The 16,064-nt window shown below is 50.8% G+C and overlaps 1 protein-coding gene across 1 annotated transcript in view; it reads right to left on the bottom strand.

The window, feature by feature from the left end:
• The window catches only part of MICAL3 (microtubule associated monooxygenase, calponin and LIM domain containing 3), a 114,164-nt gene that overhangs the window by 13,378 nt on the left and 84,722 nt on the right, over positions 1–16,064 (bottom strand). Inside the window, 5 exon segments of the mRNA XM_040641967.1 lie at positions 5,864–5,957; positions 7,213–7,323; positions 12,422–12,516; positions 13,022–14,873; positions 15,958–16,040. Of these exon segments, the coding sequence (XP_040497901.1) occupies positions 5,864–5,957; positions 7,213–7,323; positions 12,422–12,516; positions 13,022–14,873; positions 15,958–16,040 (2,235 nt within the window).

Here is a 16,064-nt window from a genome sequence, read left to right as displayed (position 1 = left end):
TGCTTTAGAGGGCATGAGAATCATCTGGAAGGTTTGTTAGAACACAGATAACCAGACCTCACCTCCAGAGTTTCTGATTCAGAAGATCTGGGATAGGGCTGGGGAATTTGCATTTCTAGAAAGCTCCCAAGTAATGCTGCTGATGCTGCTGGTCCAGAGCCCCACTTTGAGAACCACTGCCTTAGACTTTTCCTATCTTCATTGAAAAGAATTGCAAAGTAAGTTCCATGACACAGCAAGGAAGGAGGGACATTATTATAGGCATCTGTCAACACAGCCTCAAGTTCAGTGAATTTGGGCAGAAATCACAACTGACACTGTTGCCATGCACTTGGATCTTTTAGGGGAAACATGAACACACCCTAATGAAAACAGGTGAGGCTGAGTTCTTTACATGTTTGGTTCTTAAGTGTGACTGGCGGGGAGATTCCTAGTGGAATGAGAATGAGATCAGGGCAGAGGTCACGTTCGGAGGGGGGCAGACAGAGAGAGGGAGGAGAATGAGCGCATGTGAGTGCGTGCGCATGTGTGTTACTGTCAGACAACTGAACGGTATTACAGGGACCAGGACGCAGATGTGATATCGATGGGAAGGGCAGGCGAACTTTCACCATGAAAAATTAAAAGAGCGCGGGGAAGCAGAGGCTCTCTCAAATCTTCTCTGGACAGTGTGGAGGGTCCAGCATGCTGCTCTAGAAGGAGCTGGAAAAGGGCCTGTGCTTTTGCCGTTTGGTTATCAGGTTGATTTCTTCTTGTTGTTTGTGAGCAGGGACTGGGGACAGCAGGTGGGGAGAGGGGGTCAGCAGGGTTAGTGTCAGCAACAGACGCCGCTATACATACCACCCAGATGCAAGTCGATGAGGTCACTGTAATAAGACTCTCCCCAATAGTCTACAACAAGGAATCAGTGAAGAGAGAGTTATTGCATCAGATAACCCTCTTGTGCCCCCAGACCCAAAGCGATCAATGACATGAAGCATAAGAAACACAGAAATACAGCAAGAGGGTGAGGAGAAACAGCTGGAAAGCATGCATCTCTCTGGAAGTGCATTACATACACACACGTGCTGCAGCTACATACTTCCTGGTGGTGGAAGGAAGAGCTTCCTAAAAACCACAGGTGAGACAGTTAATAGCCAATTAACAATGTGATTGTGGCTCAAACCTCTGATCAGTTCAGACAGGACGGAAGGCCTTGGCTTTGCCGGGAGACCTGACCCTGCTGGAAGGCAACTGTATCTCACTAAGATTTTTAAAACTTCAAGGGCAGACCAGGAGCTACTTACTCTCTTCATTACTGAGTATTAGTAGCCCCAGGCTGAGGGGTCGAAGGCAAGATGTGAACATCCTGAAAAAGCTCTGCAAGGCCACCAATCTGTGGGCTTAAAGGCGTCAGAGCTCTCCAAGAATTCCCCTGAACCCCACTGCTGAGCGTTATCAAACTCCTTGTAGAACCGCTTTTACTAGATAGGTTTGAGATGAAGGAGTCCTGTTTCTTCTGAGGTTAGGCCCCAACTTCAGCCAGGCTTCTCTTTAAAAGCAGACTCACTATCCTCCCTAAGGCTCTTGGAGGCCTGCAGGCCTCAGGTACTCCTTGCCTTTCAGCTCCACACTGTCCAGCAAGGGGGCTGCATTCTTCCCATCCCTGAGATGCAGAGCCTGGGCACGGCTGAGGGCTGGGCTTGGTCGGGCAGTGCTCATCCTCCCAGAACCACAAACAAATGCAGAGTACAACAGAAGCCAGCCGCTCCTTGTTACCCTTTGCCTCCAGATCTCTCTGTCTGCATGCTGCTCCTGCCGATCTTTTGTACCACACGAGGGTTCCCCCTTTAAGAAAGGCCATACCAGAAAGTAGAATGTCATCCTGGAATGGTTTTTCAACTCCTGCTCAAGGCTGATGCAGTGGATAAAATTTGCATCACGGTTCCAGAAACAAAAAGGGCTTCTCAGCTGCTCCAGACCAGAAATCACATCTGCCCTAGGCTTGCAGGCTCTGAACCTAAGCCTTATGGTGCAGATATACATGAGCCTTAGACAAAGAGAGGTCAATAAGATGGCAGGTCCACATCAGCTCTCTTCTCTGGAAGGGCAGCCTGGCTAACAGTCCGATCCCTCCGAGAGCTATGGAAGCCATCAAGCGAGGCAGGATGGCAGGCTCAGTCAGCTGTGCACCCTCATGGCCGGAAGACTCCAAACTGCCATGCTCAGCTGAGATGATCTCCTTAAGGACTCAGCCAGGAGCAACCAGACGAACAAGAGGAATGGGACGCAGAAGCAGAAGAGAAAGGACAGCCCATGGTAACAGTTCAGCCTCAAAGATGATCTCTGCCAAGTAGGAACAGGGCCACTGGGGCTTCTGACAAGAGGTGAGCCTTAGAAGTGACGTGCTTAAAATAAGAAAAGGAAAAGAGCATGTTCGGAAATATATTCTTATGGTAGGAGCTTCTGTATCCTGAGAAATTCCCAAATGCATCATGGGGGAAATCTAATGGAGCTGCCAAAGTCTGTCTTTAAAAACAGGACAAATCTGTATTTGGATGAAGGTGTTTTGATAAAGCTTTGCTTACAAGAGTTTGCCTAGAACAGCGGTTTTCAAACCGTTCTGTGAGACCCTAGGGTGCACTGAGTGGTATTCCAGTGGTCTCCCAACTACCTGATTCACAAATATTTTGAACTCCTTTAGAACTTACACAAGACACACTACACTCAGAAGTCTGATACGCCGACCGTAACCCACTGAAGACCATCCACACATCCCGCTGTGCTGTCAGGTAAACTTGCTATTGCGAGGCTCTCAGGACCCAGTGTCTTCTGCCCTCCATGTGCAAGTATCTGTACTCCCTGAAAATGTGTTAGGGAAGAGGATATCTTACGTATTTATATAAATTCTGGCTTTGCAAGGAGAGTGCTCACGGAGAGCTGCACAGGACAGCACCCTGGGGAGCCATCACTCAGGGAGACCCAGCCTGTCAGAGCAGCCCCCGTCACCGCGCGGTCCTCAAGGAGGTCACATCCAGGCCCTGGTATCACAGCACAGCTGGCTTTTGTGTTTACTGCATGCTTGGGAGACTTTCTCTGAGACCTACTCTTTATAAGGAACATAAAGTGCTGCTAGATTTAGTAGTGATTCAACTGCGTAAATAATTCCTACTGCTCCCACCCTTGGCTTCTGGGATGAAGGTAATTTAAACTGCATGTATCCTGGGGCGCCTGGGTGGCGCAGTCGTTTAGCGTCTGCCCTGGGCTCAGGGAGTGATCCCGGCATTCTGGGATCGAGCCTCACATCGGGCTCCTCTGCTAGGAGCCTGCTTCTTCCTCTCCCACTCCCCCTGCTTGTGGTTCCCTCTCTCTCTGGCTATCTCTCTCTCTGTCAAATAAATAAATAAAATCTTCAAAAATAAAATAAAATAAAATAAAAAATAAACTGCATGTATCCTGAGATTTCGGAGTGAACTATTAAAACACGGTTGCCATTTCTGGCAACTCCCTCGGTGTGTCAGGATGTTCTCTATACTGGGCCCCAGGGATGGACTAGAAGCTGAGGCCTATTATCACTTGCAGTTCTCCACTCTAACCTGTATTTCCAGATTAGTGCTTATCAACATTCTAGAGTTGTTCTTTTTGATTTAAACTTAAACTTACAATTTGGCTTCTATGAAGGGTTTTGCTTCTAAGAAACAAGTCTGAAAACCACTGACTTAGATGAAATCCTGGTTGTATGTTTTTATGGAAAGGTAATTACCTAAACAACTAGAAAGGGGAATTTTGGCAATCTCGCACACCAATCTTCAAGGGTGAGTTTCTATGACTCCTTGGCAGTCAGCAGCTTGAATAACAGCCTGTTCTAGAAATACTGAAGCAATGCCACAGTCTTGAACTGCATGGCATCCAACAGGTACACCAGTGCTTTGCAGAAACCATCAACCCTGGGGCGGCCCACCTGAACCTCAGGACCCTGTGAGGAGGAGGCGCAGACTGTCTGCCTTGAGGACTTAGGCTAACAATGAAGTGGAGGTACACAAGCCTATTGAGTTATTCTATGTGTTGGAAGATCTATAACTCATTTTCCATCTTGGCAGAAGTAATCTGTGGGGAAGGATAAGAAGGCTCCCTCCTGACATCTGCAAGAAGAGAAAGCAACGAGGGTAGGACCCTGTGAGTCCTATAACAGCCGGGCAGGACATCCCTGCCGGGCTTAGGCTAATTCCCTCCGGGTGGTCAGGCATCACGGAGGGGCCAAGGAAGTGCATGCAGGGCAGGAAGCCAAAACAAGGATGGTGGGGGACATCACAGCTTCATTTGGAAGCCTGGAGACCCTCTGAAGCGAACCCAAATCTCCACTCATTGACACGGGCCAGTGCTTGCCTCGCGGTCACACGTCCCAGGCTTCCGGCTTACAGGCTGCTCAGTGGTTTGACTTTTTGCATCTCGTTGGGTGGCCCAGACTTCAAGCAGTAACTCCAGCATCAGGTAAGGCACAAAACCAAGATCACATCCTCATCTTTCTCCCCATCCCATCTCTTCACCTGAAGGTCATCACTGAGTCGACTGTTCAGCTGCAATTTCTAGGCCTTGAAGGGCCCGAAAGATCTTCTCCTATGCCTGAATCCTGACTCCCCCGCAAATGAACTTGGGGCCTGCAGAACCCTGCAAATTCATCTTGACATGAGGCACTTCCTGTGAGTTCAGCTCGGCAAGATCTGACGGCAGCAACTGGCCCCATTCCTGGCTGCCTTTTACTGGTTCGTCATGAGTTTACAGAGAGCCTGCCTGCCAGGAGATGTAGCAGCCCTGTCCCTCTGCCATGCTAGAACAAGGCATCAGGGGTTACTGCAACATTAGGTCGCCTCCCTTCTTCATGCCCTGCCTCACAACTTGAGTGTTGACCCTGGAGGCCTGTGCTTTCTACAAAGACACGGAAGTTTCTCCATCCAGAGGCTGGACCGAGACTCATGGACTCTTGAGAGCAGAGATCAGTCACTCCATGCCTGAGCTGGGCCTCTAGTTGGAGCTGGCCCAGTGGTTTGAAGGTCCAGAACCAACAGGGCTTCTTTCTGGCCCCTGGGATCAGGGATGACTCAGGTACTTCCTTGCTTCCTGTGTGCCCCACTGTGCTGAACACACCTCGCAGGCTCCTTGGATGAACAGTGGGGGTGACTGCACGACACTCTGCAGCTCTTCCCTGGGCATGGCAGCCACTGAGCGTGTGGTCCTCACAGCCATTCCCGTATCTACCTTGTGCTGGCTCGCCATCGTCCCCTGTGCCTGTCCACCCTGCCCCGAGTGACCAGCCTCTGGCAGACATAGAGCCTGGGTTCACACTGGAGGAGGTGGTAAGGGCTCTCTGGGGCATGTGTCCTCCCATTCTGTGTGCAGTCTGAGCAGGAAAGGGAACACACAAAGCTAAACACAGGAGGTGGCATGTGGGGTGCAGGCTGGGGGACCCGCTCGTGCAGTTCTGTGATGGCTCCTTGTGGTACAGTGTCCCTTATTCCCAGCTATTTTTTTCTAGAGGAAACGAAGGGGGTGGGGAGGGAGAAAGGAGGAAGAAGAGAGGAGGAGGCCCAGTGCTTGCCAATAACACGTGAAGTGGACTGAGAGTTCGTTCTACAGATAAACGGCAAACCCTCCGACAGGGTGAAGAACAAGTGCAGGCCTTCGGGAAGTCCCAAACAGAGATGCTTCCCTTTTCCTTTGCTTAATAGGAACCTCCGGTCTCGGTGATGAAGGGCCCCAGAGAACCCTGCTGGAAAAGCAGCTGAGTTCCACATGAGGTGACACAAAACTAGCCTACTATGGGGGGGTGGGGGCAGGGGCTTTCCTTCAGGAACAAACCTCCTCCCAAAGGAGACCCAGACAATACCTGCTTCACCACGGAGCGCCTTCTCCACGGCAACCCCTCTTTCTTCCAGCTGCCTCTGCTTCTCTTCCACCTGCTCCAGCTGCCGCTGGATAATCTGTGGGAAAACAGAAGTGTGAGCACCCAACTTTCTCTGTCTCCTAGCTCTCAGGAGGACAGCTAAACTGTGCGAACACAAACAGGGAGAAAAACAAATTAGGTCTGAAAGTTGGAAAGGCTTTCGTCCCTGGGCATTAAGCCTGGAGTGGGGTGTGGAGACCAACCACGTCGAATACCCCAGGGCCTGTTGTTAGTAAGCCGCACAGCGTGCGGGTGCCCGTCCAGCCCTCAGCAGGGGAGCTCAGACGCAGGAAGTGAGGTCAGCTCCTGCATCAAGGACTGAAGTACTGCGTCCTAAGTAAGACCCTGCCAATGGTAAGATTGCTAAAGCACTAGCAGGGGTTCTTGGAGGGCACTGCAGAAATTCTGCCTCTAGAAGATTAAAAAAAAAATCTAGAATGGAGCAATGTGCTAGAATCTGTTTGGAAGTGTATAGTGAGAAGTTTCTCTGTGCTACACGGAGACTAATCATGGATACCAGAAGGACATTCAACCCCCAAAGCAGCAGCCCATGACATATACCTGGAAAATGTCACACAGAAAACCAAATAAAATCCAGGGATCTAATCAGTGCAGAGAACGTGGATACAGAATAATGTTCAAAAAAAGGACTAAAAGACTGGTGGATTTTGATGCTTGCTAAACATGATATTCAGAGGAATATCTTGGTATTTGGGTTTCCCGTTAATGTTTCTCATTGATTATAGTTTTTGATTAGTGTACTAATATGAATACAATTATATATATACACAATTTCATTATAAAAACATATTGTATTTAGATATCTTTTAATACTTTATATAAAGAAATGATTTTTTTGTTCCAGAAAGAAAATCTGGAATGGTCTAGGATCTGTGAGGCCTGAACACAGAGGCTGATGCCTGGAGGACAGCTCTGACCTGGGAAGCCCAGACCCACCAGAGGCTGACAGGTCACAGATGGCCTCTTGATGACAGTCCTCCCAACTGAACTAGTTGACTTTACAATGATTACTCCACAGCAAGGCATGTGGGAAACTCAAAGCCCGGCTCTTCCTTTTCTACCCAGAATTCCATAAAAACGAGGCTTCTGCGGTTGCACCGATCCAGAGGCTTGTGGCCTGACACGTTGGGGCTGTCCTCTCAGATATCAGGGACTCCCCGTCTTGTTCTGCTCTGTCCTTTTACCCTCCCGTGTTGCAGACAAGGACTAGCATGTTGGAGAGAAGGAAGCTCTTTCTCTCTCAGGAGCTGTGGCCCCTTCAGTGATTTTACCTGGGCTCGGTGTAGCCGCTTCAGTTCCTCTTGCTTGGCCTGTCTCCGAGCCGCCTTCTGCACACGCCGGGTCAGTTTCGCGTTCAGTTCCTCTTCCGTGTAAGTTCTTGGCTGGGGAGAATGAGAGAGATCTCCTTAGCCAGGTGCGGCAGGCTTGGGCAGGGAGAGCACTTCCACTAGGTCGGAGCTGCCCTTCTGCCCAGTGCCTGGCGGGCAGACTCCCAGGCTGCGACTCGGCCAGAGGCCTCACTGACACTCGTCCTTGCTGGAGGCCTGACTGCTACAGGGCACAGCTAAAGCTCTACAAATGAGATACTGCCCCAGGGGCAGGAGGCTGAGTGGGGACTGAATGTTAGGAAGTTAAAAGGACCAAGGGTCAGACGCTCCTTTATCACAGAGATCACCTGTTTCCCATGCAAGGATGTCTGCTCTTTTTCAGACTTTCAGGGGGTAAAAATATGATAATTAGTTCCCCCAAGCCTCCTGCTTCTAGGAGGGCACTGCAGAAATGTATGCCTATACAGGGAAAGGAAAAAGAAAAATCAGGATCCTTTTATTTTCTTGTTTCATATAAAATGCTACTTCCTTCAGATGAGTGATATTTATAAGGCTCTCTAAGAAGTAACACCCGAAGTAGAGAAAATGGGAATGCTTCTAAGTCTGAGTGAGCCCCAAGCTCACTGATCCAGACTGGAGAAGGGAGCCAGGGAGGTGAACCCAGACTGCCCCCAGGGTCTGCACAGAGGCAGCAGTCGGACACTGAGAGGAGGGAGGCGGCGGTCTGGCAGGGCGGTTCCAGCCACTGCCATGGAGCCCTAGGGAGGCAACAGGGCAAATCCGTGGACACGACCTCCTGAGCAACTCCACCCGCAAATGTGGGCATTGAGGGTGCAAGGCAGGGTCAGATGCCTTGTGTAAACACCAAGCAACCACCAAGAGGCAAATGCTGAGGGGTCTGCCTCTATTCCTAACATCTTCTTTATTTCCTTTAAGTTAAAAAAAGAGAGACTTTGATAGATCTTAAAAGAGACTTCCAAATTCAACTCATGAGTATAGTCTAATAATCTTTAAGAGCTCAAGGAAGGTGGAGGGCCAACTGAGCAGGGAAGTCCTTAAGGAACATCATGGTGTTCTCATGCCCTAAGCATTTCACCTTGCAGGTCACAGAGCAGAGAGCACACGAACTCCCCATTCCTGTGGTGCCCAGTCCCAAAGGGCAGCCCTGGAGTGAAATTACCACATGCACTCCAGCCAGTCAAGAGTAGGGCATCTCCCCTTCGTCCGCATGACACAGCTAAAGAGAGTTCTGCTGCCAGTGTTCGCTACGGCTCCATGCGTGTGGGAACAGTTAGTGAGGGTGTGGCTGGAGGGCCAGGGCTGGGGGCTGCTCCGCGTGGTTAATCACAGACACGCATGCAACGACGACCAGCCACGGGAATGAGACACTACCTTTGATGCATGCGCTCTCCTGAACGCCAAGGCGTGTGGTACAGAAATCGACTTTTAAGGGGATGGAAACGGAAAACAAAACAGAATAGTAATAACAATTAAAAAATTAAAACTAGAACACAGAAATGGAGCAAAATCAGTTAGAGGTTTAAAACAAACACGCGAGACTAAAGACTAAAACACATGATTATTTTTCACAATGTCACACAGGACTGCGTAAGTGAGGAACCTGGGGATACAGATCCTAGCAGCAGAGTCTCAGTGAACCCTGGTTTTGAATAAGGACTGGGTTCACTTTTCTACTGAGAAGACAGCTTCTTCCTTGCTATGCTCCAAATCTTCTCTTTTCACTCTCCCTTGTGTATAATAAACTAAAGCTGTTTAAATATATGGTTATGATGCCATTTCGCCTTCAGTAACCCATCTGCTTGTGGAAATTCAGACCACTTCTTTCAGCTCAGTCGGGGGGGGGTGCGCAGCCCTGGTGGTGGGAAATTCCTGTTGCTAGGGACATAGAGACAAAGATACAGAGGAAACTGAGTATCAAACCTACTGATCTCTTCCAAAAGGCTCTCTCCTGGCAGTGTGGGCCAGGTGGGCTCCTAGTGGGCCACCCAGAAATCCTGGATGGGGGTGGGGGCCATTTCTTGATTATGCACAGTGAAAGGGGCCTAAAATAGCATAAATAACAGATATTCACCAAAAGTATATCAGGCACATAGGTCCTGCCTCAGACTGACTCATCTTTCCCACAAGCCAGAGTGAGAGGATGAATCTCACTATTAGAACAAATCAGCTAAAAAAACCAGAAGACAGATGATTTCCCCAAGCAGCATGTGAACCACTCCGTAGAAACTCCGTAACCACAACCTAGGCGAACGTCTGCCCCGCACCGTGGCTGCTGTAAAGAGTTAAAGGGAGTGGGGGCGATCGCGGACTGACTTCTGGCAGGCGAGGGCAGGTTCCAACTCGGCAGAGGCAGCGACTCAAGCAGAGACGTCATGACGCATCTGCGGTGTGTGGACAGACGGAGGCCAGCCACAGCCGCTGCTTCTGCTGTGACGTGGGGACCACAGCCCGTCCCAGAGCAAATGCACACGCCCATGGCTGGGCCACAGAGGTGAAGACACAGTGCATCACTTATATTTAAAGTCAGACTCAGGCAAAGAAGAGAGGCGAATGTGAATTATCTTTTGTTGGTAGGGTTACAGGTGATATGTAGATTTAGTCTGTATTATCTTAATTTTTCTAAGTAAACATTTTAAATAAAAATAAGTTATTTTCAATTTTAGGGTTTTTGTTGTTGATGTTTAAATGAAATAAAACTCAGGCACCTGTTTCACAGACGCCTGACGCAGAGATGGATCTGTGACTTAAGAGGAACCATTTCCCCCAGCTGCTAGAGATGCTCCCTCCTGACCCCACTGTCCCTTTAGGTGTCCCCACTTGCTTTACTTCCTGCTCTGAAAATTTTCAAACCTAGGAAAAGTTGGAAGAGAACAATGAACACCTTCGCCTAGATTTGCTAAATGTTAGCATTTTGCTATAGATTTGATGTATATAATCCTTACATGTACCTTAATGTCTTACAAGGAACATACATTGATGTGATGTGATAACGCTGCATATCTACACATATTATACCATCTATGACCAAATTCACTTAATTACTCCAAAGTGTCCAGCACGCCTGTTTTTGTTTTGTTTTCGTGCTTTAGCTTCCATCCTTGAAAATACAGAGTCTGCTCTCACCCAGGCCAACCTCACACCACAGCAGGATTCAGGTCACCACGTCCTAGGCTCAGCTTTGACTTTAGTATTGTCCGCTCAACCTCCAGCAAATGGCTCTGCCCCATGGGGGCACACACGGAACACGAAGCCCCCCACGCCTCTGATTCTGGGATTCTAGGAGTGGGGTCCACGACTTGTTGGGCACGTTGAAGGGGAAGAGCTCCCTATGTGCCTCAGGCCAGCAGGCCCCAGGGAAAGCTGTCCTCAGTGACACATACTGCCAAGAAGAAGCCTTGGCATGGCCAGCTTGGGCAGCCTGCCACTCCATGTTCTGCCAGGATGTTTCATTAATTAATAGAGAAACAGTGGAGAGACTGACCACAAAAGCAACCACAGATGGGAGTTTCTGACCAACAGGAGATGAACTGGCTGAATATCTGCATATCTACACGGAGGCACAGTGAACCCTGAGCCACATTCTCCTTCACAGACCCCCTGCCCACCACCGCCCTGCTCCATGAGCCCCCTAAGGAAGTGCCAGTCCCCAGTGTCAGCACATTTTGAGGGACCCATGTACATATCCAGAAGCAGTTCTTAGTCCCAATGTCAGTAGGACTGGGAAATGCTGCTGCCTGGGAAAGCACAATGGGGAGCACTTGACAGGAAACCCACGAAGCCAGGCTCCTGGGGGAGAGCCAGCACACAGGGTCCCAACCCTAACTCAGTGCCAGCCTGGCCAGGACAAGTGAGAGTTGGCTCTGCACAAGGCAGGGCGGGATCAGAGGCCTGACTGTTCAGGTGTCCTTCTAGCAGACTGGACAGGTAAACAGCTGGCATGGCCAGGGGAGGCCAACAGACCAAGAGTGAGAGGAGAACTAAAAGATGGGTTTCCTCCAGTGTGCCAAGTTGTTAAAAGCTGGACTGGGCTGGGAGGAGGGGGCTGGCCACAGCTGCAGAGCCATCTTTACTGACCAGATACGTGTGAGGCTCAGGTCTGCCGTGGCAATTCCCTGGAAGCCAACAGAGAGGCAGACTCAAATGCAAGCCCCGGAGAGCCCTGTAAGGAAGGTATATGGCGTTCTGGGGACATCTTTCATTCAGAAAAGGGAGCTGAAGATAGCTGGGCTGTCACCAGGGACAGGAGGCTGAGTGTGTGTCCCAGGCCAGACAACGGAGATGGTGCAGCTTCAACTGCCCTTGTGTGCTGCCCAGGCCTTTCTGGACTGTCGCCCCACCCCATCACTGTTTCCGTGATGCCGATGCCATGTCAGGACTTTCTCTAATCCCTCTCCCTCCTCCAACTTCAATATCTCTACACAGAGCTACAAGAGCCCTTGGAAATCAAAAGATTGAATAAATATCCAAGAGCCCTCCACATTGTGGGTTTGCTCCTCAGGAGAGTCGAGTGGCCTCCTCAGCTCCTAAGCCTGGGGCAGTAAAAGGGACCAAGTCAGATCCATAGTGCCCTTCTCAGCACAGAATCCAGGTCAGTTTCCTGGACTGGTTCTTTAATAGCAAAATTTCCTCTCTAATCCACAAATGTACAAAGCAGGCAGGATGACAGGGTGCATTCCTTAGTGACTCAGCCTCCATCTACTGCCTAAACCATCATCCCTGTCCCAACCTCCACCAGACTGGGGCACGGACAACCCCTCTCCTGTCACTCTGGACACTGGTGGATGCTTTTCCACATGGGATTTCTGAGGACAAAAGAAGGAATGGAGAATGCCAGCAGCTTGCTAAAAATCGAGTGAATCTTTGGGTGTGGAATGTCTCTGTTTTCTTCCCAAGAAGACATTGAAACAAATAAGCCCCAGCTGTTCACTAAAAAAAAGACCCAAGAGAAGAACTCCCTTTATGTCTCTCTTACTTGGGCCTGGGCTGGGCTCAGGATTCAGCAGTGGCTCTGCTGGGAGATCCGAGGAAGGCGCTCGCTTTCCACCCTGGGCTTGAGATTTGCTTTCCCTTTCTTCCACCTCAGCTAAGACCAACACTACAGGGGTTTAGGCTGGGCTTGACCCCTACATACCTCTCGCCTGGACTTCTGGGAGGACCTGTCAAGGATGTCGTCACTGGAGAGGTCCGAGTCCTCCGAGAAGCTCAACTGGCGCCGTAGCTGAAGCTCTGGGGGTGGAAAGAAGAGGCAAATCGAGGACACCACGGTGCTTTCCTGCCTCCTACATGCACGCGCACCACCCAGGAGAGCAGGGGAGAGGCTGGCTTCTTTCTTAACCCATGCGGGGGAGCCAGGAGCTTGGAGGCCGACACCTGTGCTGGCAGGGGCAGTGCGAACACTGAGTAGGTGGTGTCCGCTTGGTTCCTCCCCGAAGTGCCGCGCTCCACCTTGCTCAGAATCAGGCCCTGCTCTGGGGCTGTGTGACCTGAGGAAGTGCACACACCTCCCAGGTCTCCCTTACTCAGTTCCAAGCTGGGTTTTAGAATTATTCTACCACGTGGAATATGCTCTGTGAGCCTATGGTTCAGCTTCTTTCTTCCTTACCCCATCAGCATAGCTTCTAAGAACTCTCAGAGAAGCAGCAGGAGAAATGGATCTTTTGAGGAGAACCAATGCCTGGAGGACACAGCCCTTATGCCCTGCCCCAGGAGGGGTCCCCTGGTGCTGACATACCTGCTCGCACAACGGGAGACATCCTGTGCTTGCCCAAGTCCACAGTGGCACTGCTGGAAGGAGTGCTGGAACAGGACTTGTCATCGCCCTTCTTCTTCTTGTCCTTCTTGTACCCAGAAAAGACTGACTTCCACAAGGACCTGGGCTTGGCAGCAGCTTCCTCCAGGAGGTTTGGGCTGGGCTTCTCTGCGGGCCGGCCCTCACCTTTGGACTTCTTCTCTTTCTTGTTTCTGCGGGGGGAGAAGAGTGACGATCTCTTCTTGCTCTTCCCACTGGAGCCCTCGGATGAGGTGACTGAACCATCGGGGCCCCCTGAGTCCGATGGAGGGGAGAGGACCTCCTCACTAGTGGCTTCGTGCTTCAGGGTGGGCTCCCCGGGGCCTTTGAGAACTGGGCGTTTAGGGGATTCGGGGCCGAGGTCTTTGCCCTTGGAGGGAACTGAGGAGGCTTTGCGGGAGGTGCCTCCTGGGGGCCTGGAGGTCCCAGCTGCCATCTCCATCTCCTTCATCCTACTCAGCTGCTTGGCCATAGCGTCTCTCAACGCCTGGCTCTTCACAGACTTCTCCCTGGCTCGCATGCGCTCCTCAGCCAGCTCCTTGGCTTCTGGAGAGACTACGGGCAGGCCCCTCTTCTGTGGTTGGACCCCACTCTCCAGAGTAGGCAACCTACCATTCTCCTTGGCTAGGGGTGGGTGGAGGGGCCTCTCCGTGCGGGGCCAGTAGGAGGGGGGGGTGAAGAACTTCTCTTGTAGACTTGAGTCCTCCGTCCTGTCATCATAGGTATCCTCCACGTCATCGGCAAAGGGGATCTCATCCACGCTCTCCACAAACGACTTCCGCACCTCTTCTCGAGGGGGCTGGGCAGGCTCTCTGGGGGCCCGCATAAAGGAGGCAGGTGGGGGGGGTGGGATCACCGAGGCTTTGGGCTCGGTCTCCTTATGCTCATAAGTCTGATACGGCTTCCTTCGAAGAGTTGCGGGCTCCTCATCCTGGGGTGGGGGTGGGGGTGGGCTTGAAGGTGGAGTGAGCATGGTGGAGTCCGAGGTGTTGAAGCTCTGGCTGCCCAAAGTTTTCATGTTGGATGAGCTCCCATGAAGGCCCAGCCCAGAGCTGCTCGATAGATCTCTTCTTTCCTCATGGGAGCTTTTCAACTCTCTGTCAGATGGGGACTTGGGGGTCGGCAGGGAGGGTTGGTCACCATCCGACTTTGGCAGGCCTAGCCTCTTAGGCACAGGTGGAGGTTTTAGAAGCTGGAGCCCCTCACCCTGAGGAGACTTCTCAACTGAATAGGATTTTAGGGACGCTGGTTTAAAGGCAGGTGAGGGGAAGCTGGTCTCGGACACCTTGCTCCGATCTACGGGTGTGAGCCCGAGGCTGCGGCGGATCTCGGCGCTCTTCATCCAGAACTCTGCCACCAGGTCATTCCGTTTCAGGGCCTCATCCACAGCCAGAGGGCTGCCCAGTCTATCCTTGGTGTCCCCTTGGTTCTTCAAGGGGAGGGGAACCATGGGGATGGATGTTTTGGCTGGAACAGGCTGGAAGCGTATGGGGGACTTGGTGGGGGATGGGACAGTGGCCTCAGTGGAAGGCTGAGGCTGGGAACAAATGGGGAGCTGGGTGGTGGTGGGGGTGGAGGTGGCCAATGGTGACAGGTGCTGTGAACTAACTGGGGAGGTAGGTGTCCTGGCTTCCGGCAGAGCCACTGGCTGCAATCGGATAGGAGAGCGCCCAGCTCTCTGGTCAGTGGGCACTTCCTCTTTGGGCTTCACTTTGGGGAGCAAAGGTTCAGGGGAAAGGCTCTCTTCGGGCAATTTCACCTTGGTAGCAACAGAGACAGGTGGGATTTGGGCCCCCTACAGAAAAGGAAGACAGAAGCTGCTTAGAAGGAAGGGTTCAATGGTCAGAAGAAACCCACTGGGGAGCTCTCTCTCAAAGGGCCTGTGTTTATGAAATAAATTCCTCTCTCTGTCCTTTAGGCTGTCATTCAAATGGCTCCAGGAGAACCTTCCTCACTTTCTGCTCTATTTGTTCAATTTTTAAAGCCACTCTACTCTGCTGAACAGACTTAGCTTTCAGGGTTTGGTTCATCTCAAACACATCCTACATTCTTTGTGCACTAAAATGGACACTGCCCAAAGCATGTTAATGGATCCAGCTCTCCTGACGATGGACCCCGAGAGCTCCAGATCTCTGATGTATGAAGACAGGGGCCCACAGTGTAAGATTTAAAACAGCTATTTTTTTTTTTTTTTTACAGTCTATACTACAAATTGTCTTTCCCAGGAAGCTCAAAGATCCAGATATTCCTGCACAAATCCTTATGTCACCCCACCCATTAGTCTCAGCAAAGCTCCCCCAATTTCACGAATGAAATCACCAAATTCATCTTGCTTCTTAGAATCTCAAAGACCAAATCAAGCCAACCCAGGTCTTGAGTTTGGCCTCCTTCCCCGATCTGTCCTCCAGATAGCATTTCCCATAGGTGAAATCATACTGTTGTGATCCACTTACATAGCATTCTCCAACGTGTGGCTCACATACCACTGGTAATCTGGGTGAATATTTTTAATTTTAAAACTCAGTCATATGTTCATTTTACATAACAGTAAGAAACAAATCCATCTGTAATATCAAACCAATGATTCCACGAAAATTATTGTTTTAACTTAAAAACAGTTACTTTTAAAATGTTGTGGTATGATAGCAGAGCGACACAGTGGTGGGATGACTCAGGTCTGGGATTGGTACAGCGCAGGGTTAGGGAGATGCTGCCCAGACTGCCCTGTCCTCGTGGTGAGGACTGAGCTGGATCCCCAAGGCCACTCCTGTTTTCAGCAGGCCCGCTTAGCACAAGAAGCAAAAAAATGGATTCACAGCAAGGGCCCTAAGATGAGGTCCCATCAGTTCCGTCCCCCACAGGGAGCCCTGAGCCCTTACCTCTGCCACAGGGCTATGGCCTGGGAAGAGCAGACCAGCTCGCTCCTCAGGGGATGGGGCAGGGCTGGGGACTTGGGCAGCACCTGAACAGAACAGACACAGGGTTG

This window comes from Ursus maritimus, unplaced genomic scaffold (genome assembly GCF_017311325.1).
Source record: "Ursus maritimus isolate PB19 unplaced genomic scaffold, ASM1731132v1 scaffold_26, whole genome shotgun sequence".
Classification (NCBI taxonomy): domain Eukaryota; kingdom Metazoa; phylum Chordata; class Mammalia; order Carnivora; family Ursidae; genus Ursus; species Ursus maritimus.
This window is presented reverse-complemented; position numbering and strand designations above follow the sequence as displayed.